General features: G+C 52.7%; 1 protein-coding gene across 5 annotated transcripts in view; it reads left to right on the top strand.

Annotated features, from left to right (window-relative positions):
* The window catches only part of SNX29 (sorting nexin 29), a 475,417-nt gene that overhangs the window by 287,844 nt on the left and 163,097 nt on the right, over positions 1-24,476 (top strand). For all 5 annotated transcript variants that reach the window (XM_059154575.1, XM_059154573.1, XM_059154577.1 and 2 more), the window contains exon 16: positions 23,293-23,409. In XM_059154575.1, coding sequence (XP_059010558.1) covers positions 23,293-23,409 — 117 coding nt within the window. The remainder of the gene's footprint in view (positions 1-23,292; positions 23,410-24,476) is intronic.

The raw sequence follows: 24,476 nt of genomic DNA, 5'->3' as shown, positions 1-24,476 counted from the left end.
GTCCTGGAAAGGCAGCTGCAGATGAGGCCCGGCCCAGCAGCTCATAGGTGGTCACGAAGGACCACATCCTCCCCCCTGCCCCTCGAGCTCCCACGTGTGCATCTCCGTCTCCGTTTTTGCACCCCTTCGCCAGCTCGGGAGCTCGCAGCCTCCGGTCATACCCCCACGAGGAGGCAGAGCCAACCTCTCCTTCCAGAAGCCTCTGCAGGCGTCTCCCCGCCCCCTCTTGTACACGCTGATGCTGCCGTTCCCAAACCAGTCACTTGGGGTGGAGGGGCATCGATCCTGCCAAAGGCCTGTGGTGTGAAATGGGAGAGGGACCCTTTCATTTGATAATTTATAAGAGCCCGTTGTCACCTGTGTTATAGAACTATTTCCCTCACATCTGTCATTTGCCTGTCGCGTGGCTGGCTGTATAATTTGCAGGGCCCAGCGCAGAATAAAATGCTGATCTTTGTTGAAAAAACAGGATGAAACTGTCTTCGTCTCTTCCACAGTCTCTCACTTGTCCTGTCAGGGTGTTTTAAAAAATTTTTATTTGCTCTTGGATGTCATGTTCCCTTGGGTATAGGGATAGTCGCCGGCCAAGTATGTCCCCTCGCAGGCACCAGGAGCCCGGGGCGTTGGCTTGACCTGTGCGGGCACGTGCATGCCCAGGCCCTGGTCAAGAGAGGATCGTGGAAACACTTCCTCGGTGGGTACAGGGAGGCAGGCAGCTGAGAGCCTGTGCGTTCTCTGTCCTTTGCCCATCAAACCTCACTTAGAAAGCACTGGCTCAAAGGTAACGTTATGAAGGATTTCAAGATGGTGAACATGGAGTGTTCAGCCCCAGTGGCAAGGCCACCCCTTCGGGGCACAGGTCTCTGTGACCACACTGGTCACACACCCGTGAAGCTGGCCCTGGACTGTTGGCTTTGTGTATCTGGTCATTTCCATGCAAAGCTAAATATAGTCACCGTTCATTTTATTTTATTTTATTTTTTTATTATTTTTTTTTAAGAATTTTTTTTCTTTTTTTAGATTTTATTTATTTATTTGACAGACAGAGATCACAAGTAGGCAGAGAGGCAGGCAGAGAGAGAGAGAGGCGGAAGCAGGCCCCCTGCCAAGCAGAGAACCCGATGCGGGCCTCCATCCCTCCATCCCTGGGATCACGACCTGAGCCGAAGGCAGAGGCTTTAACCCACTGAGCCACCCAGGCGCCCCGGTCACCTTTCATTTTAGTTTCTGGATTTTGCAAAGGCAACTCGAAGCTTCTGTTGTAAGGAGGAGTCTGGGCAGGGCAGTAAGTAGCAGAGTCCACTGCAAGGAGATTGCTTTGGAAGGTCAGAGCTATGTGTGTGTGTGTGTGCGAGCACGTGGTATTGTCAGAGAAGGGGTGAGACACAAGCATGTTGGCTCTTGCCACTGTACTAGCTCAGACGTGCCTGTTTCAGGTGAATGTCGTCCCCTCAAAGGCTTGGTCTTTGCACAGTGAGTATTTTCTTCGACTACAGCTGCTCTTTCTACTTGAGACTCTCCATCCTTTCAGGGGAGAGAGGCTCCTACCTCCCTTTGCAACTGAGCAGGTAGACAGCCAGCCCGGCCCCGCACATTCCCAGGCTCCTGAAACCCCTTCCCTTCAGGCAGGGCCCCGATGGGAAGTGAAGAACAGTGAGTCCCATCCCCCCCCCCGCCCCCCTGCTCAGCCCGGCCCAGCACCCAGGTGAGAGCTGCTGCAGCCACATCCCCGCCCCCAGTCTCTCCTTGGGATGATTCCTTTTGGCTGTACTGAAGGCAGTGGAAGTTTGTGTTAATGCTCCTGGCAGAGCAGCGAGTTGTTTTTAAAGAGCTGTTTTGTTGTTAATTTCCGGCTCAATTTACAGAGCAACGTATGCGTCATTCTAGTCTGTCAGGACTGAAATCCCATGCCCACTCCTTCCCAGGAATGAATGGCTCAGAGACACGGGATATCTGCAGAGCTGTCCTGACTTTTCAGACTAACTTGACCGAGGCAGTCGTTTGGTGGTCGGGGTAGTGTGGCGAGAGGAGCCCTGCTTTGGGAATCAGATGGACCTGGCTTTGTATCTGAGCAGCAGGGTGGCCTTTGGCCAGTTCCGGCAGCAAAGCAGGGGCTCCCTTTGCTCATCTGTAAAGTGAGGGGCAGTAAGGACTGCCTGATGGCCAGAGGGTGAGGTGAGCCAGCTCCTGAAGACCTGCGTGTTACCCGCAGCGTCTGCCGGTCCCTCTGACTCACCATGTACAAATGTCCTCTGCAGCATGCGCGGCCCCCCAAGGAGGGGGGGTGCCAGCAGACAGTGTCCCAGTGTGACTGATATCACGGAACCCTAACACTGGAGGGAGTGGGATGCAGAGACCTCCTGCTCCGGCCCGACTCGTGTGGAAATTCTGTTGATGCTGTAGTTTTCTTCTCACAGACACTGAGCGCCTTTGCCAGATGTGGGTGTGTGTGCCCTTGGGCCCAGGAGCACACGGGATGGACTTGGTCCTGCCCTTGTGGAGCTTATGTTCTGGCAAAGGGACCAGATGAAAAAGCTGTCAGTGAAGAAGCTTGTGTAGACCTATGAGTTGTGGTTACTGTGTTTTAGGGGGAAAAAAAGCCTGCTAACTGTGGTTGGTTTTTTTTTTTTAAGATTTTATTTATTTATTTGACAGACATCACAAGTAGGCAGAGAGGCAGGTAGAGAGAGAGGAGGAAGCAGGCTCCCCGCTGAGCAGAGAGCCCGATGTGGGTCTCGATCCCAGGACCCTGGGATCATGACCTGAGCCGAAGGCAGCGGCTTAACCCACTGAGCCACCCAGGTGCCCCAAATGTGGGGTTTAAAACAACGTTGTGGATATTTGCAGCAAAATTTGCCATCCCAGTTGTGGATGTGCTGGTCTGTCAGTGCTGTGTCACAGGCCGGCTCTGCTCTGGGTCTTAGGTCTGCACTGGTTGGGGGCCGTGGACAGCCCCTGGCTCCTTGTCACCAGGTGTCTCCTGAGGACGGCCCACACATGGCATCGGCCTCCCCACCACGCCCGCCGAGGGAGCCAGTGAGAAGCAGAGATGAGGGACTGAGGGGGCGTCTGTCTCTTCTCAACCTGGTGTCTCAGTGTTTTTGCCGCTTGGTTCAGCTATAGTCACGGGGTTGGGCCCACACTAAGGGGAAGGGATTTTGCGCAGGCAGGAGATGAACAAAGGTGGGTGCTGGGAGGAGGCTCTGTGAGCAGGGTGGTCAGGGAACAGCATCCTGAGAAGGCGACAGAGCTGAGCTTCCGGTGAGGGGAAGCAAGAAAAAGGAGGGCCGACAGCAGGGCTCCTCGGAGGGGCTGGGAGACTTGCACCAGGGCGGAGGGAGTTTAAAACCAAAAGTGTGAAATTAGGCTGAAGGGGTTGGCGGGGACCAGTCTTTGCTTGTTGAGATCTTGTACTCAATGGGGAGCTTGTGACCTTCCAGAACGGCCTGTCCTGTTGAGGGTTAAATGTCAACGTCAGGAGTTCTGCTGGGACCGGTCGTCTGGCCCTGGCCCCCAGTCCCTGGTCCCGGTGGCCTGTACTTGAGCCGTGAAACTTCTGGACACAGCAGGCCACCACCGTGTGGTACAGTGGGCTGGGCATCATGGCATTCCTCCTGAGGTCAGCGTCATGGCCTCCCTGAGCTCGGGGAGCTCACAGGGCTGGGAAGAAGGGCCCCAGCTCAAGGCAGAGGTGGTAGTGCGCCCACCCCAAGGCCACCTGCCTCCGAGCCTGCCTCCTTTCTGCTGGCCACGTACCTTCTTTCACTTTTCCAAAGACTGGGGCCAGAAAGCATCACTGGTGTCCATATAAAACATCCCCAAAGAAGGTGCTGGAACCTAGGAAGCAGGCATAGAGGCGGGCTTAACCTTTCTGTGGAAGAATGTTAGAGACACGGGATCTGCTGAGGTTTGAAGGGACTAAGGATGGCTGTTGGATGGGTGTGTAGAGGCTTCTGGAGCAAAGTGCCCTGAAGGCATCTGGCGGGTGGGGTGCCGAGGGAGAGCCAGTATGTGAAAGGAGTGAACCGTGACCTCAGAAAAGCCGTGCACCGGCCACTGGTACAGAGGGTGATGGAGCCAGACGTGGTTTGTACCTGTGCAGGCCCAGGTCCATGATCTGGGGTTGGGGGGCAGTTTGCTCAGCTGTGGGGGATGCCTCAGAGGTGATGTCGTATTTGGAAGTTCAAGTCACGTCTGTTGGAAAGCTTTCCTTGAGCTTCAGAACTGGCCTTTCTTAGTGTGTGCCCTTGGGGAAGCCAGCAGCCAGGGACTGGTGACCCCTGTGGTGTTTTCTTCTTCCTTCCTCACTCCTGCCAGATGTGTGTTTGCTGTATCCCAGGAATTCCCTGGAGCCTTCTGTGAGCAGTTGGATTCTTCACAGTCAGCGAGCGGGCATCAGTGCCATCTTTTCGGGTGGGACCCGAGGCCCGGAAGCTCAGTCAGCCTGTCCCAACCCACAGTGGGCATCTCATTGTGGAGGTACGCCCACCCCGAGGCCCACCTGCCTCCGAGACTGCCTCCTTTCTGCTGGCCACGTACCTTCTTTCACTTTTCCAAAGACTGGGGCCAGAAAGCGTCACTGGTGTCCATATAAAACATCCCCAAAGAAGGTGCTGGAACCTGGGAAGCAGGCATAGAGGCGGGCTTAACTTTTCTGTGGAAGAATGTCCTGTGAGCAGATAGGAATGAGGGCAGGCATTTCCTTCACTTCTAGATGGTTCCATTCTCTGGGCTGTTTCACCCACCAATCCCTTTGTTGGTGATTTCTGAGCATGAACTGTGTCAGGCACCACGATTTGTCCCAGAGATCCAACAGCAAACAAGACCAGGGACCTTGCCTCAATCACATCACCTCCGGTCTGGCATGAGACCACAGTGCACAAGAAGGATTAAGGTTGTAGGCTCAGTGCTGCAACCAAGGACAGTGGAGTAGAGCCACCATCTGCGTTCCCACTGGTGATTTAGTGAGCTGAACTGACATTCGGCGAGCCGGAAAGGACCCAGGAGCCCCAGCACCATTAGTGGGCACAGTGTGAGCTGGGCCAGCCAGGGAGTCTGGCCATGGCCTGAGGCTCGTGGTTCTCGTCACTTGGGAGACCCCCCCCTCCTGTGCCCCTGACTGAGGGGTCTGTCTTGGTCTGTTCAGGCGGTTGGAGCAGTAGCACTGTGTGGGCAGCGGACACCGGAGGCTGGAAGGTTCCAGATCTGGTGTCCAGCAGATCCATGTCTCAGTGAGGGCCTACCTTTTGCTTTGCAGATGGCTGTCTTCTTCCTGTATCCTCATAAGGTGGAGAGAGCGAGCACGTGTTCTGGTATTCTCTTAGAAGGGCATTGCTGTGGTCTGAATGTTTGTGTCCCCACCACATCCATATGTTGAAAACCTTGTGCCCGAGGTGATGGTATTAGAAGTGGGGCTTACGGAGGATGGTGGGGTCATCAGGACAGAGTCCTCAGGAGTGGGGTTAGCATCTCAGTAAAGGAAGCCCTGGTGCCTTTCCCCATGTGAGCACAGAACTGTAACCTCGTATAGGGCTGTCACCAGAGCCTGACCATGCTGTCACCCTGCTCTGGGACTTCCAGTCTCTGGAACAGTTGAGAAAAACATTTATTTCTGATAGTTGACCTAAATTTTGTTAGAGCAGCCTGAGGAGACCAAGATAGGCACGAATCCCGTTCACAGGGGCTCCACCCTGGTGAGCTGACCACCTCCCGAAGGCCCCGTCTCATAAATGCATCATGTTGTGGGTAGACTTGAATCTATGAATCTTGACCAGGGGACACATTCACTCCGCACACTAACTTGTATCACGGCCAGAGGTTCTGGGTGCAGATCGCTCACTGTGGAAGTAAATCTGGGGCTCTAATGTTTGCTTTTCTAACACATGAACATTTAATACAACATTTAAAAAATGCTTGGAGGTGATTTCTCTTCCTCTCTCCCCATGTTCTCCATATACTTACTGAGCACTTACTGTGTCTGAGCCCATCTGGGTCACTGGGGTTATGGCAGTGGACATAAGACCGAAATCGCTGCCCTCCTGTTGCTTACTTCTTGTGGGCATGAAGTGAGTGTGAAGCAAAGTAGTCAGCTGGTAGGAAAGGTTATGCTGAAGTCAGAACAAGGTTGGGGAGCCTTGTGGGTAGGGAGAAATAGTTTGTACAGCGTGGACATGCAATTTCATACTGACACTAGCCAGGAATAAAGAAAGACCTGTGGGTGGGGGAGAGGGTGAGCCATGTGTGGTCCGTCATCTGGGGGAGGAGAGTCCTGTGCAAAGGACACAGCAAGTGCAAAGGCCCTTGTGTTTAAAGAACAGAAAGGAGGCAAGTGTAAGGCTGGTGGCGGTGTTGAGGGCCATGGTAGGGGGCAAGGGCAGAGAGGAAGGGGTTGGTCACGGTGGGCTTCCTGGTCATGGGCTATGACTCTGAGTGACAAGGGAGCCGCTAGTGGATTTTGAGCAGGGACAGGGCAGCTGCACTGGATGCTCTGTTGAACACAGGTGGATGGTGGGCAGGGCAGAAGGCAGTGAGCCGTCCTGGGGACTCTCGCAGGAGCCCGGGGGGAGACTGCTTGGTGGGTTGGGCCAGCGTGCTGGTGGGAAACAGTGAGAGGGCGCTCGGGTTCTAGACTCACTGTGGGAGGAGGGCCATTGGATTTTGCTTTGGGATGCATGCGGGGCTGTGAGAGAAGGAAGGTCTGGGACGATTCCGGAGTTTCTGGCCCAAGCACATGGAAGGCAGTGACTTGTCATCTGGTGTAAGGGGGACAGCTACAAGGGGAGGAAAATCAAGTTTGGTTTTCAGGCCGTTTACCTTGACGTAAATGAGTGAGCAGTTGAATATGTGCGTCTGGGTTCCCAGAAGGAGATAGACATTTATTGGTTCTCCACGTACACATGATGTTTAAAAAGACAGGACTGGCTGAGGGCACGTAAAGAGGTTTTAAATCTCCCTGTCTGAGCAGAAGGCTTGCAAGCATGTCTTCACCCATGCACCAGATGTTGAGCGGAGAGGTCGATAGCCCCTCTCTGTCAGGTGGTGAGGGGCGGCCTGGCTCCTGGAGGGCCCCTGGGACCTGGCCTTCCCCAGCCGGCAGCTACCGTGTTCAGCATCTTCCCTAGCTATCCCGGCTCTGGCCCCATCCGGTCCCGTCCAGTCCTGGGAATGAAAGCACCAAGTGAGCCTGTGGAGTTAGCCCTGGAGCTGACACAGAGTGGAAGTTTCGGAGGGGGTGGGGGATGCTGAGTAACTGCTGAGTCACGCTTCCCTGTCCGCCTTCGGCTGTGTCAAGTGGGACAGGCTGCATCCTAGAGCCAAAGTCTCCTTTCCCCACAGCGCTTCTCCTGGTGCCGGTGAGGCTCCTGCCCTTGGAGAACCTCCAGTCCGTCGCGTGATGAGTTTTTCTTCTTGGCATAGTCAGAACGCCACGCACACGTGCCCGAGGTATTTGTAGGCACTGAGTCACGGTGAGGGTCGGAGGTGGATGAGTTGTTCGGGCCAGACATTGCCTTTTTTATGTGCCAATGGCAAGGCTCTGTTTCCTTTGAGAAGAAGAGTGTTGGTGTGCAGGCTGCGTCCTTAACCGGGTTGGAGGTTCACGTGAGGCCAGGGGTTGCAGGGAAGGAGGGGTGCCCTCTTCAGAAGCTGGCTTGGAAATCCTAAAGCTGTTGCGTCATTTCCGGAACGGGGCCAGCCGAGGAGCCATCCTGCGTTGGCTGCCTGCCTGCTGTGATATGTTCCTAATAACGACACTCTGTTTTTACACCGTCATTATGTATCAGGTGCTATGCCTTGGGCCTCACGTTCTGTTTACAGCTCTGGATAATCAGTATCATTGGCATCCCATTGGACAGATGGAAAAACCAAGGCTCAGAGAGGCCATGTAATTTGTGTAGGGTCTCACGGTATGAGGACTGACTGAACCCCCAGCCCATGTTGTACCCCCATGGCTTCTTTCTGAATAAAGGACATTGTCCTAAACCTCTCGATTTACCCAGTGGCAGGGTCTGGGAGATGGGACTGTATCTAAGTCTTTGTACCCCAGACCCTCACCTTACACATCGGAGGCCCACGTGTGTGGCCCAAGACCATGCAGCATTTCCCAGGGGAGAATTCGTGATGCTGTCGTGATGCCTAGCGAATCCCCTTAAGTAGGAAGATACTGTGGTTGGAGGGATGGTGCTTTTCCCCAACGTGATTCTCAGGCTAGGTCCTAGGACTGTAGGTAGAAAGGAGGAACGTGCCGTCATCACTGTTTGGAGATGAATGGTAGTGAATTTCTTGTAATGGCGTTTAAGCAGAGACTAGACATTACTTGGTGACTCTGGGAGTCAGGACTCTAACAGGCAGAAAGCCCAGAAACCTCAGGTGCCCACCCAGGGGTTCATCTGACCTTGGACCAGGCAGTGTCCAGTCAAATGATCAAATGTGGGTGTGCTCTTCTTCTCTTGCTTGTCTTTGTTTTCTTCTCTATGGTGTTTGCTCTCACGCAGGCTCACTCGCTCGCTCTCATTTGGTTTCTGGCAGGTCCAGCTTACAACCCGTGAGCCTAGCAATTCTGATGATGAGCTTTTTTTTTTTTTTCCATTATCTATCTCTAAGATTCTTAGAATTGAGCCTCCCACTATCCCTGAAGCAATCACCGTGGGCAAGGGAGTGATACTTACTGATGGGTACTGTTGGGGCAAATGCTGACTGGGACCAGGGGTGTATGGTCAGCTGCCCAAAGCTACTTGAGCTCACAGCGGAAGAAGGGTAGTTTTCCAAGAAAACACAGGGTTCCGTTGGCTGAAGAAGAAGGGAGTGGATTCTGGGTAGAGAAAACCAGGGACCATTTCAACATGAGGGCCTCTGGCAAGAGGTCTTCGAGCATTAAATGCGGAATATTGGAGATGATCGCTTTTGAAAGAACTTTTTAATCTAAGATGTAATGATCAGCTTGATTTCTTAGCCAGAAAGTGTTTGCTGCTGCTGCTGCTGCTGCTTTTCTGTGTCACCTCCGTGTCCTTCTCCTTTTCTGGGATCACTATGAGGAACAGAGTCTGGCAGCTGGGAGACCTGCTCATTGCCTCCGATATGCAGTCAGGACCCTGCAGGATCCCGCTGGGAGCTGGATCTCTTGTTTGTAGCTCCATTCCCCATGACAGGGCACAGACACACTGTCTCGTGGTCAGTAAGTGCTTGTAACCGTGGGCCCTGGGAGGCAAGCTCGTGGGCAACAGATTTGGGGGCAGTCTTTTCACTGCTGTGTCCCCAGTGTCTAAGACAGTGCTTGGCACCTAGTAGATGCTCTGTAAACACAGAGCATCTGTGGGAGGCAGAGTGGGAAGAGCATCATTTGAAACTGGACAGATCTGGGTTTGAATCTGGAGTTTTGGTGGACGTGATCTTGGATCCACCTGATAATGAGTGACGACAGGGGGACATGGCATCTGCTGTCATCCCAGGTTCCTGGTGCCCAAGAGATGAGAGGCTTGATGCCCCCGCACAGTTGGGAGGGCCCAGAAGGGGTTATCTCCCCACAGCCCCTCTCCCTCCTCGAGGAAGGAATGTGTCTCAGAGTGTGATTTTAGGTGACCCTGACTGTGTGGGCCCTTGAGGGCCAGGGATCCTCCAGTAAAGAGTGTTGCTGAATCTCCCATTCCATAGCTGTTTGTGGGGAATATCTTTCTTGCCCTCCGTTAAAGGAACCCGTGCCCTCTCCCCATCTGTGTCCACATCCCTGTACAGCTCTGCCTGTAGTCTCCATAAGCCTCCGTTTCCTTACCTAGAAGACGAGACCGTGTCTCGAAGAGAGGTGAGTATTGCAGTGGAGGGATGTTGGTAATGGGCCTTGGACCGTGGAGCATGAGACGTGTCCAGCCTGCGGTTCCAGTGCTCAGTGGAGCCCACGGAGGACCTGCATTGCGTTCAGGGCCCCCCTGACAGTATGTGAGACAGTGATGGAAAACACTTGCTGGGCCCGTGAAGCAGACACAACAGAGACCTTGGGGAGGGGAGATGTGTGTTCAAACTGTGGCCTCACCACTTGATTTGTATGGCCTTGAACACGTGGTTGAACTTGTCTGAGTCTAGTTTCCTCTTTAATGAACGGGGAATGTGATCGCTCCTTCCCATGGATTTGGTAAGACAGCCTGTCCCAAACTTCTCCAGGCTCTGTGCCATTCTGCAGACTTCCAGGCCCTTGGTGAGAAAGACCAGGAGATACAGGGTTGTTTCGCTGAAGGATGGTATATGTCAGGATGGGCTTGGCTCTACTGCACTGACCAGCACCCCCAGTCCCAGTGGGGTAACACAGTGAAAGTTGTTTCCCATGCTGTGTGTAGGGCATGGGCATGAGCTGCCCAGGGCCAAGGGTGGGAGTGGCCTCCGGCCAGTAGTCACTCGAGAACCTGGGCCGACCTGTTATGCAGGCACCTCAGGGAGAACGTGGCCTTGGAGCTTAGTGTGGTGGGGGCAGAGACAGCTGCAGGAGCCCAGGGCAGAGCCCCTTGCTGAGACTCGGGAGTGACATCTGTCACTTCTGCCTGGCGCCCATTGGCCAAAGCAGCCAGGTGCCTGTGCCCTGCTGAGCACAGGGAACAGGAGACACGAGGGACCAGAAGGGTGAGTGCTCCTGTCTCGGCCACAAGGACTCCTTTGTCTCTGTGTCGTTCCCATGTCAGGGCCAGCGCAGCTGTGGGCTTGTGACTTCAGTCCACGACCAGACCCGTGCTTTCTGCCAGGAGGGAGAGATATTGGAGTCCTTAGCCTCTCCTCGCCCCCAGCTGCATAGGTGTGCTGAACACATGAACTCCCTTTTACTTCTACCAGATTTGGGGGACATGGGCGTGCTCTCACTGGGTGACTGATTGCTTGAGTCCTAGAAGGCAGAGGGAAGTCGCATTTGATGACCCCTCTGTAGGGGTTGATTGTGGGGAACCGCTGTGCTACTGTTGCATTTATCCTCACTAAATCTGTCGTGGGGCTGCAGTGACCCAGAGGAAAAGTTACGTCCTTGGCCCTCTGTGGGAGGAAGAGGGGAGAGTGATGTGTGCACAGTGCTGCCGCGGGCCGGACTGTGTTCTTGGTGCATGCCCACAGTGTCCTGGTGGCATGGCACCGTGCCCCTTGCAGGAAAGAGAGTTCAGCTTCAGCAGTGGGACTTAGAAATGTTCAGCACCGGAGAGAAATGATAGCTGCTTCTGTTCGCCTAGTGTGGCCCCAGGATCAGACCCAGTCTGTCTGCCTCTAAATTGCATGCTTTCTGTTGGTTTGTTTTCTAAACCATTCTACCCTGTTTTTGTATCCTGATGACCCTGGGACCTCAAGAAATGTTACCAGTACACACATTTTTGTGTGTGAACAGGAGCTACAAGAGTCAGAATCCTAGTTGGGGCACTGGCGATTGAGCCCTCATTGTGTAGGAGCTCCGGTCCTAGTGGCCCTGGGACATAAGTGCTTTTTGGTCAGCATTTTAATGATGCAGAAGTTGAGGCCCAGAGAAGCTGAGTGACTTGTCCAAGGTCACCTGGCAAGTCACTGGCAGATGGGGTTCCCCATCCTGGATGTCCAGCTCCAAGTACATCCTCCAAACCACTATTCCACACTGCCTCCTTCAACGTGAGCCTGACCTTCCTTCCATACAGGTGTCTGTGTCCCCAGCTCACTGCTCGGCAGGGCAATGGTTACCCGAAGGGGGCCCCTCTTGTTTGAGGCGAGTGCTGTGCGGTACGAGAAAGGGACTCTCTGGGGAGAAAAACATTTTTTTGATGCTCATAAAATGTAATGTTTTTCATTTACTGTCTTTGTTTTGAAACTTGGGCATAATATATTGAGCCATGTCTGAAATATTCAGGAGGTCTCTGTATTCCTTCTGATGGAGCATGATTAAGAATGCATGCTGGTCTCCCTTCCCTTCTAGAAGACATTGGAATATGACAAAGAGCCATATAATTTCAGAATTTACATCTTTATATGAAATTCTGTGCTTTCCAGCACTGCACAATAAATGTAAAAGCAACACTCCAGGGTGAAATAATTTCTGAAGAAACCTCTGGAATGGGGAGTGGGTGTTGGGTACGGGGTATTCTATAGCTTCCTGGGTCTGGCGACCAGTTCTGTGGAATAAGAAGCAGCTGTCCCCTGGTGAGCGCCTCCGCGTGCCACCGTGGGTGCTCTGAAGTCTGTTCCTGTCCTGCTAGGTTGTCCCAGCAGCCCTGCGTGCTCTGTGACAGATGGCCACTCCGCAGCTGAGGAGACCGAGTGCAGGGTGCAGAGGCTTGGCGGTGGGGCCTGGGTTTTACCTGGTTTTCCTGCCTTCTGCTCCCTACCTCCTCCCACCGTACAAGCTTCAGCTTGGCGGAACTTCTGGAATGCTCCGCTGGGCCCGGGCTGAGTCGGGCCTCCCCTCCTTGTTCCCGCTGCGCCACTGGCCACACTGTGTGGGGACTGTCGGAGTCCGAGTCCCGCGGAGACAGGGAGCTCCCTGAGGGTCCCTGCTGATGCCCAGCACCCAGGACAGCACCTGGCACACCCACGAAGGGCCAGAGACGCAAATGGAGGGACGCACACCGGACCTCAGGAGGATCTTTGTAGAACACTGACCCCGGAGCTGCGAGAGAGTGTATGTACCCCGTGGTAGTGAGGAGCATGGGCTCTGAGCTCGGATCCCAAGTTCTCTGTTGGTCGGTCTTGACGAGCACTTAGCCCCTGTAAGCGTCCGGGTGCTCACCGGTTCTGGGGATGGTAGCTGCCATGCGGAATCCCCCAGCGCGGGGGTTTTATCCTTTCGGTGGGCCGCTGTATCCGCAGTGCTGAGTTACAGGCCTTGGGGGAGGGTAGATGCGCCGCAGAAACTTGTCAAACAGATGAGTCCGAGCGTTCTCAGCTCCAGCAGAGGGGTTTTCAAAGAAGGGACTGTGCTGTGTCTGGGCTTCCCGTGCTTCCCGCGCATGAGCCGGTGATGGTGGGTAATGCTGAGAACTGGGTTGGCGCAGAGCACGTGCCCGGTAGATGCTCCCTCCTCCTGACGAGGGCTTCCCCTTCTCCTCCTCCTCCACTGCCTTCCCTGCCCTCCCTGCGGGCTGGGGAAGCTTTCTGTGCTGGGAGGTGGGTGAGGCCACCGTCCCGCTGCCTTCCCACTCTGCGATCCTCGGAATCAATAGTCTCCGTGAGCCAGCCTATACTAGTGATGCTTTTGAAAGGAGAGGCCAGCAAAGCTTTCTAAAGTAATTCGTGACCCATTTTCACAAGCTCAGCCAAACACAGTGTGTTGTACTCGTAATGGGTTATAATTACAACCATTGTGTGACGCCCGGTAAACTGCATTATCTCCCGTGTTAGCAGAAGGGAGACTTTGTCCTCCCCTCTACCGTTGACCCTCCTGTAACTGATCCGGCAAAGAAAAGCCCGGAAGTGTCAGGTTTTGTTGCTGACTTTGGCAGTGAAAGCAAGTAAGATGTGTGGAGATGGGTGAGATCCTGTGCTTGGTTTCAGGACTGTGAACTGTGTGGGAGACAGCCTTGTCTGCTGGGTGCACGAAGGCTGGCCATGGCATGGCCACACCACCTTCTGCGGGAGCTCTTTGTAACAAAAAGAATGTGGATCTGTGTGTTAGCTATCACAATAACCTCTCGGTGATTGTGGGCAAGAATTCTAGATTCTTCGGCTCTCATCTTCCTCCCCTGTGAAATGGGAACAACGGTAGCACCTGGCAGAATGTGTAAGGCCACTATGTACAGTTGTGCAGGTTGTTCACTGCATAAGACTCACTGTCCAGTAAGAGCTGTATCCAATCCATGCCCCACTCACTGAGCTTAGGCCCTGTGAGGCTGTAATTATCCAGACTGCACACCTTTTGCACAAATAATCATTTGTGCAAAAGATCCTCTATCTGTGGCCCTGCAGATGTTTGATCTGTATTAAGTGTTCAGAAAACAGCAGCTGCTGTAGCTACTGCTGATTCATCCTTTATGGAGACGATGTATGAATGGATCACAGGAGCTGGGGAGGGTGGTAGACTGAGATTGGAGTTAAGCTTTGAAGGGTAGATGGAGTTTTAGGAGGTGTGTGGGGGGAGGGAGTTGGAGGAGGAGCCCATAGTCCCATTTGGTCGGTGTCAGTCTTTCCCTTGAAATGTTTCCTCCCCTCCCCTTCCCACCTCATCCCTCCTTCTACCTCATCCATTGCTTGAATCCTATGTCAGGGAAATGAACGGGAGGCCGCTGAACGCTCTTAGTAAATTTTGGGTTCTGGAGAAAATTTCAGTGTAGACCAAAATGGTGTTCCATATCTCTCTGTGCCCATTCCAGGCCCCGCCCCCCCAGCTCCTCTCCAGCACCAGTCCTTCTGTGTGCTAGCCCTCCTCTGCCCCCTCCTCCGTGTCATCTTGAGGTCACTTGCAGATGTAGTGTCACTGTGTTTGTCAACGTCGTTGACAGGTGTCAGGCTGAACAGCGTGTGATCTGGGTTGGGGCGTTGAGGGGGAGCTGTGGGAGTATCAGCTTGGGAGTGGGGTGGAGAGCAAGACAGGCAGTGGGGCTGTCGGGTTTGTCCAGGTGGGAGATGGGGATGCTTCTGACCCGAGGCTCGGCTCGCCGGTTGGAGGAGAGGGAGCGGACCTGAGAGAGGTCAGCTCTGTACATGGAACAGGGCCGGGGGCACGGATGCTTCTGTTGGCGCCTGGTTCACAGCACACAACGCCTGTGACGGCGTGGAGTTCTTCATGCGCGTGGTGCTCTGAGCTAAGCACGTCTTACATCTGAACTCCCTTCGATCTCATAGAAGCCCTGTGAGATGTACACTGTTAGCAACCTTGTTTTATGGATGAGAAACTGAGGCCCGGAGAGGTAAGAGCGATTTGGCTGTAGCCTCTGCTAGGAAGGGGGTGGCGGGCTCCTGACCCCAGGCACACACGTGGACACCGCGCCGGGCGGCCTCCCTGCAGAGGCTCCAGCAGGAGGGGGACAGGTGACGGGACCTGCTGGACAGCCTCACAGCTGCTTCACGCCTGTGTTGCTCTCGTGTGAACGTGTCTTTCACAGACGGCTGGAGCTCAGGGTTTTGTTTCGCTCTTTCCTTTTTTTTCTTCTCTTGTCATTGCTCATTTGTCTCAACCGCTGGGAAGGTGTTGGGTGCACCTTGATAATCACGCTTCCTGTATACCCTGCCTTTGCTCTTTAAGGGCCATTAGCAAAGGCAGGAGAGGAAAGGTGTTATCTAGGCTGTTCACGGCTGCTGCTCGGCGTGACCTTTCTGCACGGCTTTGCCGCGTGTATTCTCCGAAAGGTCACGTGTCAGGAGAACCGAGGACCAGCACTGGGGACTGGGAGCCAGCAGCTCCGTGCCGGGGCTGTCACAGTTACCGGAACATCTGTTTCTCAGAGGCATCCCATTATTAATTGAGCTGTTGTTTGTTCTGGGTGTTTCTTCCCCCCATTAAATCGTAATCCCAGCCAAATGTTTGCAAGTGTTACTTCTCTCAAGCTCGGCAGTTCGGAACACAGGGGCGCTACAGAGGCGATTAAGGGAGGCTCTTTCAAGTTGAACTTATCAGCAGGGTTGCCTTACACGCCTCTACTTATCTCCGAGCCCACAAAGCCCTATCTCCGTGGCACCTGAAGATGGGTCTTTCTCAGGCTTTGGCTGAGCGTGTCACTTGACAGCTTTATGATGTGATGTCGAGGGGGACAAGCCCTGTGTTCGCAGAGCTGCTGCCTCATCAGGGGTGGGGAGGGTCGTGGGGAGCCTGAGCAGCTCCTGGGCTCAGCACCCCCCCACACCCCACTCCATCCTCTGCCCAGCAGGATCACAGCAAAAGCTGCCTGGAAGGAAGGAGGAAACTGGAGAGGCTCGGAAGACAGGAGGCTCAGGGTCATGAGCTTTGGGGTTACTGACCCCCCCACCCCTCCTGGGGTTACTGACCCCCCCACCCCTCTTTATAGACTTTGGACAATTGCTTGCCCTTTCTGAACCTTGGTGTCGTCTTCTGTGAAATGGGCATAGAGCTGTACTTCCCAGATTGTAGTATGTGCAAATGAGGAGAGGTCCTGGAACACCGCCTGACCCTAGAAAGGGCTTGTCGTGGTTACTGAAGGGTTGTTCACCAGGGTCGGCCCTGGGGAGCTCCAAACTCTTTCTTTGCTCCTGATGATGCACCTGAACGATGAGGGACAGTGTCCTTATTTGACAAAGAAGAGAGTATGAATCAGAGATGTGAAAATACCTACTCACGGTCACACAGCATGGAGTAGACGGATCCTGGATTGGGCCTCCAGACCCCTTGTTTTTCTGTACCCTGTCCTGATTATGACTGTCCTGAAGTAATACCTGACAGTTCCTTGGGATGTCTTCATATTGAAATTGTCACCTAGAAACTGGTTTCCAAAATGTCTTCACATGAAACAAAAACCACTTTGTAGAAGGCCCCTCCTGGTGCCTGCATACTGCCAGAATGTTCTCTGGGCTTTTCTCCTTTGGACCCTGAATGCCACAGTAGGGCCTGCCTTAGCAGAGGTTCTTGCTTGTTCTGGGGACTGAAGGTGGGTGTCTGTACAAACAGCCTGGGGCTGGGCCTGTGGAGGCTCTGAGGGCCATGGGAGCAGTCGGAGCCCAGACGGCTGTATTCCGCTGCCCACTGGTGGCAGCCGCCCCCTGTAGGGTTGACAGGACCTTTTTGTCGGTGTGTCTCTGCTCACATGCATGCACACCCGTGTACCTGCAGTGTTGCCCTGTCCTCGGGGGTGTGTGCACCTGTGTGTGTGACTGTCGCTTTCCTGGCGTGTGTGTACGTTACTGTGTGCACCAGTGTATGGGTGACCGTGCATTGTCCTGGGGGTGGGGGAGGGAGTGTGCTGGTGTTCCTCGCCTGGGGCAGTGCTGAGTCCTTGAGCCTAGGTTGGTCAGCCCTGGCAGGCCCCGTGCTGTTGAGACAGCGGCTCAGCATCCTGGTGGTGGTGGGTGGAGAGGCCTGGTAGAGAGTCGGAAACATGGCCTCGGAACTTTGACTCTTGCTTGCAATGTGGCCGGGGGAAGGTGCTTATTAGCCTTTCTGGGCCTCCGTTCCCTCAGCTGTGATATGAGGCAAAGGAAGAGCATTCACCTGCTGGGGAGCCTCAGTAGGGCTTCCTGGGGAGAGTGGGGAGCAGCCCTGGGGCAGAGGAAGTACCGTTGTTCTCTTCCTCTCCAAGCCTAGGCTTCCTCTCACTCTGAACGGTCCCAGTATTTCCCTCGCTGGGTGATTTATCCAACACCCGAGGGGTTGAGTGATGGAAAGAGTATGGGGTTTGGAGCCAGGAAAACCGGGATCAGATCTCAGCTGTCACTCATGAACTCTGTGGCCTGAGTTTTCCTCAGCCCCCGAACCTCACCTTCCTCCCCTGGGAGATGGGCAGGGTCAGGAACCATAGGACAGGGTCAGCCTACCAGGGTCAGAGAGGGCCATGGCCGTGAGAACTTTTCCAGGACTTCTGAGACCTGTGTGTCCTGGGCTGGGGGTGGATACTCAGTATTTTACTTACTTTTCCTAATTGTCTTAGTTTTCCAGTCCAGATTGACACTATACAAGAACACGATGTACATCCATCCAAAGGAAGGACAGATATTGATAGCATCGGTGCTATCTCGCTTTTTAAAAATTCTCTCAAGTCTTAAAACGATCCTATTTTGGCTTTCTTTTTTCATCATCATTTGTCACTGTTTCTGATAATTACCCTAAGACGTTGTTTCAAATACAGCATCTGTGTTGTAGATGGATGCCTTTCAAACTACCTGCGATGAAGAGCTGGGTTTTTAAAAACATTTAAAACATTTAAAAACATTTCCATGTCATTGCAGACTGACATGTACAATTAAAAAAAAAATCTAGAAAAACCATGGAACTCGTGGATTTCATAGCAGTATGAAATTGTGGTAAATGTTTGTAGATATTTACTGTCAACTCCTGTTCGTCCTTTGTCCCAGATTGGTAGCTCCGCCCACTGTCTGCATCATGGCACGCCCGCCCCCCCTTAGCCTGGCTGCAGATGGGCCGCACCGTTCCAAGTGCCCCGCTGCACGGCTGCTGTCTGTTGTCAGCCCGTGGCTTGAGGTAGTTTGTCTCTGGCTTGTAGCTTTGTTCATCTCAGTGAGAAGTTGGAAGCAGACAGCTGACAAGTGGAGAAGCTTCTGTGACATCACTGTTTTGCAAACTTGCAAAACCCAAATAACTTTTCCATAACTTGGGGACTAGCCTACCTACACGTCATAGCTTAGCATGTGCAATGCTTCCCCTTGGTCTGTTCAGGTGACTCCCAGATCTAAGTGAATCGTGGCCAGTGGGTCTTTTAAAAGCATTTCTTTGGATTCCCTGCCCCACTGAGTCAGCTTTTGAGAGTGAGGACCGGAAATCTGTATTTTTCGAAAGCCCTCCAAGTGGCCAATGATGAGCTCCTTTGGGGAGCCACTGGTCCACACTGCACTACTTGCCTTCGCTCTGTGGGGTACACTCATCTCCTTAACCCCCGAAGGGCTCAGCTTGCTCCCGTAGCCCAGGATGGCGTGCAGAGAGCACAGACCGTGGCCATCGCACCCCGCCACTTCCTGACTCCCATACCTCAGTCTCACAACCCAGCGCCTCGGAGCCCCAAGGCTCATCCTTAGGGAGACAGGCCCAGCCTGCGGGAGGGATACGAGTGAGGGTCCTGTGAGTGGACGGATAGAATCCCGGGAATAAAGGGCTGGAGCGCAGTTGGTGCCCGGAAGTGGATTAAGAAAGATGGGCACTGACAGGGTCTTAGTCTTTACCTGGTGCCGTGTCCTCATCACGGGAAGAGGTTCTCCACTCCTCCCTGCAGCTTACGTATGTGACACCAAAGAGCAGCCTCTGCATTTTATAAGGCTTAACGATGCCGAGACCTCGGCGTGAATGTTCTCGCGTGATTTGGGGTATGTGTCCAGAAGGACCTCACTTGCTGTTAGAATTTGGGGCTTGTCTTGGTCTAGTTAATCAGGGAAGTGTCTAATTAGGTAGCTGAGGGAGGGAGTAGCATGATTTGCTTGAATGTGATTAGATAGAAAGTTCCGATATCAAAGGAAATGCTAGAGGCTTTTTTTTTTTTTTTTAATTTATAATTCTTTCGTGATTTGGCAGGTAATTATGATAATTCCTGGGATTTTCACAGACTTAAAAGCCTTTTTCACAGCCACATTATTTTTGGAAATCGTCTTCTCTGATGCTCCAGCTGGAATGGATTGCTCAGTCTTCTGAACTTCCAAAGCTTTCGTCTTCCAAAGCCCAACTCAAATGTCACCTTCCCGATGACGCTTTCCCTCATGGCTTATGCCAGGGATTCCAAGTCTGTGTCCTCCATGGGCCAGGTCTCTGATCACCTGGGAGTGGCTGCCTGAGCGTATCTTTGAGGAAGGAGTGCGGCAAGCGACTAGTGATGTCTGCCACGGGCCCAGAGGTGGGAGAGAGGGGGGTGAGTCCGATCAATTTTCCTGATCCCATGTGGCTGAGCATTTAGGTGGGTTCCAGCCATTTGGAGCTAAACCAGTGCTTTGGGCACAGATGCAAGTGGAGGGGTTGGGTAATTCCCCAACAGAGATTTGCCAAGTCACAGGGGAGTGATTTTAAAAGTTTGATCGATGTTGCCAAACAGCCTGTGACTTAGAAGGGTCAGAGGTCTACTGTCTTCTCTCCAAACTCGGAAAGTGACTGAGAAGCACCAGGGTCATGAGCTGTGCACTTGGAGAGGCTGCCTCTCCCAAGGGCCCTGGGCATCATGCGAGGGGCTGGGGGCCGGGGCTGGGGGGAGCTGCCAAGGCTGAGGGGAGAAGTGAGGGATTCTGAGTGTTCTGTCTGGGGGAGGCCTTCCGTGATGTCCTCTCTCAGTAAGCTCTAAGTTTGATCTCTAGGAGCTGAACCCCATGATTTGCCTGCCCTGCTCCCCCACCCCCAACCAGGCCTGGCACATGGTTAGCAACTCTCTTGGTGACATTTCCTCACTGGGGGACAATGAGTCTGTCTCCACAGCAGAGTTATTTGGTAGGCACCTGTGGCCCCTTTCCATCTGGCTGCTATAGACATCCCTGTCCTCTACTCCCCTTTGATGTGACCGCCCACCCTGTACACCCAGCTCTCCTTCACCGAGCACTTGTCACACCCAGACACAGTGCCCAGCCAGTCAGGTGCGGCCGCTCATGTTGGGCGCACAGTGGCCCCGTGCCCCAGGTAGGGTTTTGAATCTCTTTTTTGTAGGTGAATGGCTCTAGGCTCTCCAAGGTTGAGAGACTGGTGCCAGAGCATGCTGTGAGTGATCGAGTGCAGGCCTATCTTGCACCAGAATCTGAGCCCTTAACTGCCTGTCTCAGCTGCTCCCCTACCCCAGCCCCGGCAACCTCTGGGCCTTTGCACCTGCAGTTTCCTCTGCTGGATATGCCTTTCTCTCCCCCATCTCAGGGTGACCTCCTAGAGCTCACCACGTTTGTGGGACATAGAAGACCTGTGACTGAGTGACTTTACATGCGGGGGCAGGGGGCAGGTGATGAGGTCAGAGAGGTGGGTGATCACGAGGGTGTTTGGGTTTTACTTATCCTTAGGACAGTGGGAAGCAGTGAAGGTTTTAAACAGCAGGTGATGATACCAGATGTTGCTTTGGGAAGATCACTTCATCTGCTTGGCCGAGAATGGACTGAAGGGTAGGTAGTGTCTGTCTGTGCCATTCTCTGCGACTCTCTGTGACTGCTGAAAACAAAGACTGGTCAGGTGAGACCTGTAAGTACCCCCAGAGCCTAGCAGAATCTCCAGCCAGCAGTGGTGGTGCTGCCTGCCTTTGTTTCTATAATCTCTACTTCCTTTTCTGAGGCTCTCAGAGTCTTGAATCCATTTCTGGTTACACTAGACTTGGGAGGAGTTATTCAAGGAACAGTAAGCTCAGCATGGTTTATGTAAGATCAAAGCTGTTGGTCTCAATGGCTGTCTGTAGGGGTATCTAATCTAGAAACTCAGTTTCAGAGCCTCGCTGAGTAACAATGAATATCGCAGTTTTAATGGTTACTTGGAATTATTTCATCAATTTATCTCCTCCCTTCCATTGGATCCCCAGCCCAGCCCCCCCTATTTTCCAGCGAAAGGAAAGCTTTGTCGGACATGGTCAAGTCACTCTTTGGCTGCAAAAGAGAACCGGGGTTTTGACAGCTCATGATAAATACCATTGCAGGCTGGGATGTTTCGATGTTTTATGCATTTATGGAAAATCGTTTTAACACTCTGGCTTCCGCTGCAAAACAAAGAAAAACAAAAACAAAGCAAACCATTAGCTTTGCTTTGGAAATGCCGGTGGCATTTTGTCTCGTGGGGGTCCAGAAGCAGACATTCAGCACTAATACTGGCAGCGGTGTGTTTCCTGCTTGCCGTGTGGTAAAAGGATTCTCTGCCCCGGGAGGCTCATGGCGGATTTGGGTGGTTTCTGTGTGAAGGATCCGCATGGGCCTTATTAGGAATATTGTACTTACTTGCGAAAGACCCGAAGAAGATCGTCTTAAGCTTTTCCAATACAAAAGGAATAACACAACTGGGAAATATTAATATGAGGTCTGTACCAAAAGCTGGTAAAAAACTCAGTGACTTATTCTGCCGTTGTTAATTGCACTGTACTTGGAAGATCTTCTGTTTTGTTCTCACTTAGCATTTCACATGGGTTTGAAAGAGGTGGGCAGCAGGGGGGTGGGGGGCTGCCACGAACAGGGTGGAGATTCACAGAGCAAGCTGAAGGAAGCCTCAGGATGTGATTGGGAGCCCCGTGCATTTTATGCTGATAGTACCAAAGCTGCCTTTAGTTTCAGGTGAAGAATTTTCACTCCTTAAAGGGCCCCAGTGGTTCTACCCACTGATAAATGGAAGAGTGTTCATTATCTGCAAACTAAAAAGTAAGGAAAAGTAGAAAAAATGCCAAGAAAATCTGTCCCTTGACTATTGTTAATATCTTGTGTATTTCCTTTTATGCCTTTTACCTTGTATATAACATATCAAAAAAAAAAAAAAAAGGAGCCCTCCCCCTTTACTCCTCCTGAGGCCCCAAGACTTAGGTTAATGATCCTTTCTTTTCCCACAAAACGTCTCCTTATACCCCTTCTTAATTCTGACATTATGTTTTAGATTTCATATGTAGTCCTTATTATAAGGCGTCTGATACTAGGTTTGTCTTAAATAGAATATAAAGGAGAGGTGGTCTCTTGGGAAAAGCAGCAGGGACAGGGCTGGGGAGACTCTCTTGACCTCTAAATTCTTGAGGGATTCTCTTTAAGATGGTAGCAAGATTCTTGCAAGGTTCCTGAAGAGCATGGCAAGATGACTTCTCACATCTCTCCAAAATGTTTAAATAAATTGTAGTCGAATTCGATCTTAAGCCACAACAAGATCACTCATGTAATCAGAGAAATTACTCTCTTTTGCCCATATAGGGTATCATTGGTCTTTCCGTAAGTTGATAGGTGGAAAGACTTGGGGTCCATTTTGTACATCAGTGATAGACTGCTTTATGCCGGCCTCTTCTTATTCCATTCGGATGAGCCAAAAGTATTGAATAAATGTGCCCAAATTCGAGGGCTTACGGCAGGCCCGAGCGGGCTGCACGTGGGCAAGGTGTAAGGGGTAGAATTGTGACGTCTGGCCCGGTGGTCGAGAGCCAGGCCCCCGGAGTCAGCCCTCCATTGGCGGTATGACCTTGAGCTAGCTGCTGCTACTCTGACGTCGTTGCCCTTGTGTAAGGCAGGAATACTAGCACCTGCCTCAGGAGCAGCATCTTGAAGATGCGGGGAGCACTCGGAAGGGATGTCCCTGGCAAAGATGAGGCGGTGACCGAGGGCTCATTATGCCGCTGCAGCAGGCTCTGTCACCATCACTGTCACCATTGCCATGAGGCTCTGGCTCTGTGTTCCCAGTTTGCAGAACCGAGGTCCTGAGGAACAGAAGCATGCCATTAGCTGAGTAATTCTTGGCAAGCACAACTCAGATGAGGAAGAGAGCCTTTGCTAGAGAAGTGTCCATGAAGGATAAAAACCGAAGGCCCCAAATGGCCTGGTAGGGTCCTCTCCTGACCATGAACTTCAGACCATTGGTTCTATAGTATTCACATCAACCCAGTCACAGATATATTTGGCCTAGAGCCAGGTTTGCACAGTTCATAGGTAAGCAGTGTTGTGTCTCCCACCTGGACAGCTTCCTGCGGCCTCGCTGATGACTGGCAGCCCTGGAGAAGGTGGCTCCCATGCCTGGGGGTGGGGCGCGGGTCTGTCCTCTGAGCCTCACCGTGTTTTGCTTGTGTGTTCCAGGTGGCGGAGATGCACGGCGAGCTGATTGAGTTCAACGAGCGCCTGCACAGGGCCCTGGTGGCCAAGGAGGCCCTCGTGTCCCAGATGAGGCAGGAGCTCATTGACCTTCGGGGACCGGTGAGTGCTCCCACCTGGGAAGGTCCCCGACTCGCTCTTCTACCTGTTTTCCGCAGTCACACTGTTAAGTTTGCTCAGTGCTGGCAATGTCAAGGGGACCGAAAGAGTGAGCTGTCAGGTACCCACCATCCAGATTTTGCATGCATTAACCTTCTCTGCGCTGGGTTTGCTTTGGGCGGGAACGGGAAGAACAAACACGACGATACCAGTTCTGTTAGGAGCCTCCCCTTTGCGATGTTTCATGCCACACCACGTCCCATCGTCAATATTCTGAAATCTGTGTATAGCCTTCTCCTTCCTGTTTTTATATTCACTACTTAAATTTCCCTGAGCAGCAGGCTTGGATTTTGGGTAACCTGTACTAACGTAATGGTTACTCATGTTGTAACTGTTACTGACGTAGTGCTACCTGTTTGTATCTCCCTGACCCTTGTTTTTAAGTCAGTATTGTGGTTTGAGGACTGTCTCACACAGATCTAGTAGAGGATTTTAACACTGTAGCTTCCTTCATTCTTCGGGTCCCTTAGGCTGATCCCCCATATCTGTGGTTCCACTTGCCACGATCTGGAAGCCGATGACCCTCCTTCTGACGACTTGTCAGAAGGTCATCGTTAGCTGACCGCTGCGTGACAATGCCTCCGTCACTCACCTCCGTCTCCTCATGTCGGCGTTGTGTCCTCTCTCATCACCACGAGCAAGGATGGAGAACAGAGGACAGTAAGATATTTTGGAGACAGGCCGCATTCACATCTTGCATTACATATATTGTTAAAATTATTCTATTCGCTGTTGTTGCTGATCTCTTAGGTGCCGAATTTACAAAGTAAACTTTGTCATAGGCATCACATAAAGGAGAAAGCAGGTTGTACGTAGGGCTCAGGGCCGTCCACAGCTTCAGGCATCCACTTGTTGGGGTTGTTCTCTGCTTTCTATAGATGTTCAGCAGCACCCCTGATTTCTACCCACTAGAGGCCAGTAGCATCCCACGCCGTGACAACATCCAAGAATGTCTCCAGGCATTGCCAGCCGTTCCCTGAGCAGCGGGGCCAAACCCCCATGGTTGGCGG

This window comes from Mustela lutreola, chromosome 17 (assembly GCF_030435805.1).
Source record: "Mustela lutreola isolate mMusLut2 chromosome 17, mMusLut2.pri, whole genome shotgun sequence".
NCBI lineage: Eukaryota > Metazoa > Chordata > Mammalia > Carnivora > Mustelidae > Mustela > Mustela lutreola.
Note: the sequence above shows the minus strand (reverse complement) of the source record. Positions and strands in the feature narration are given on the sequence as shown.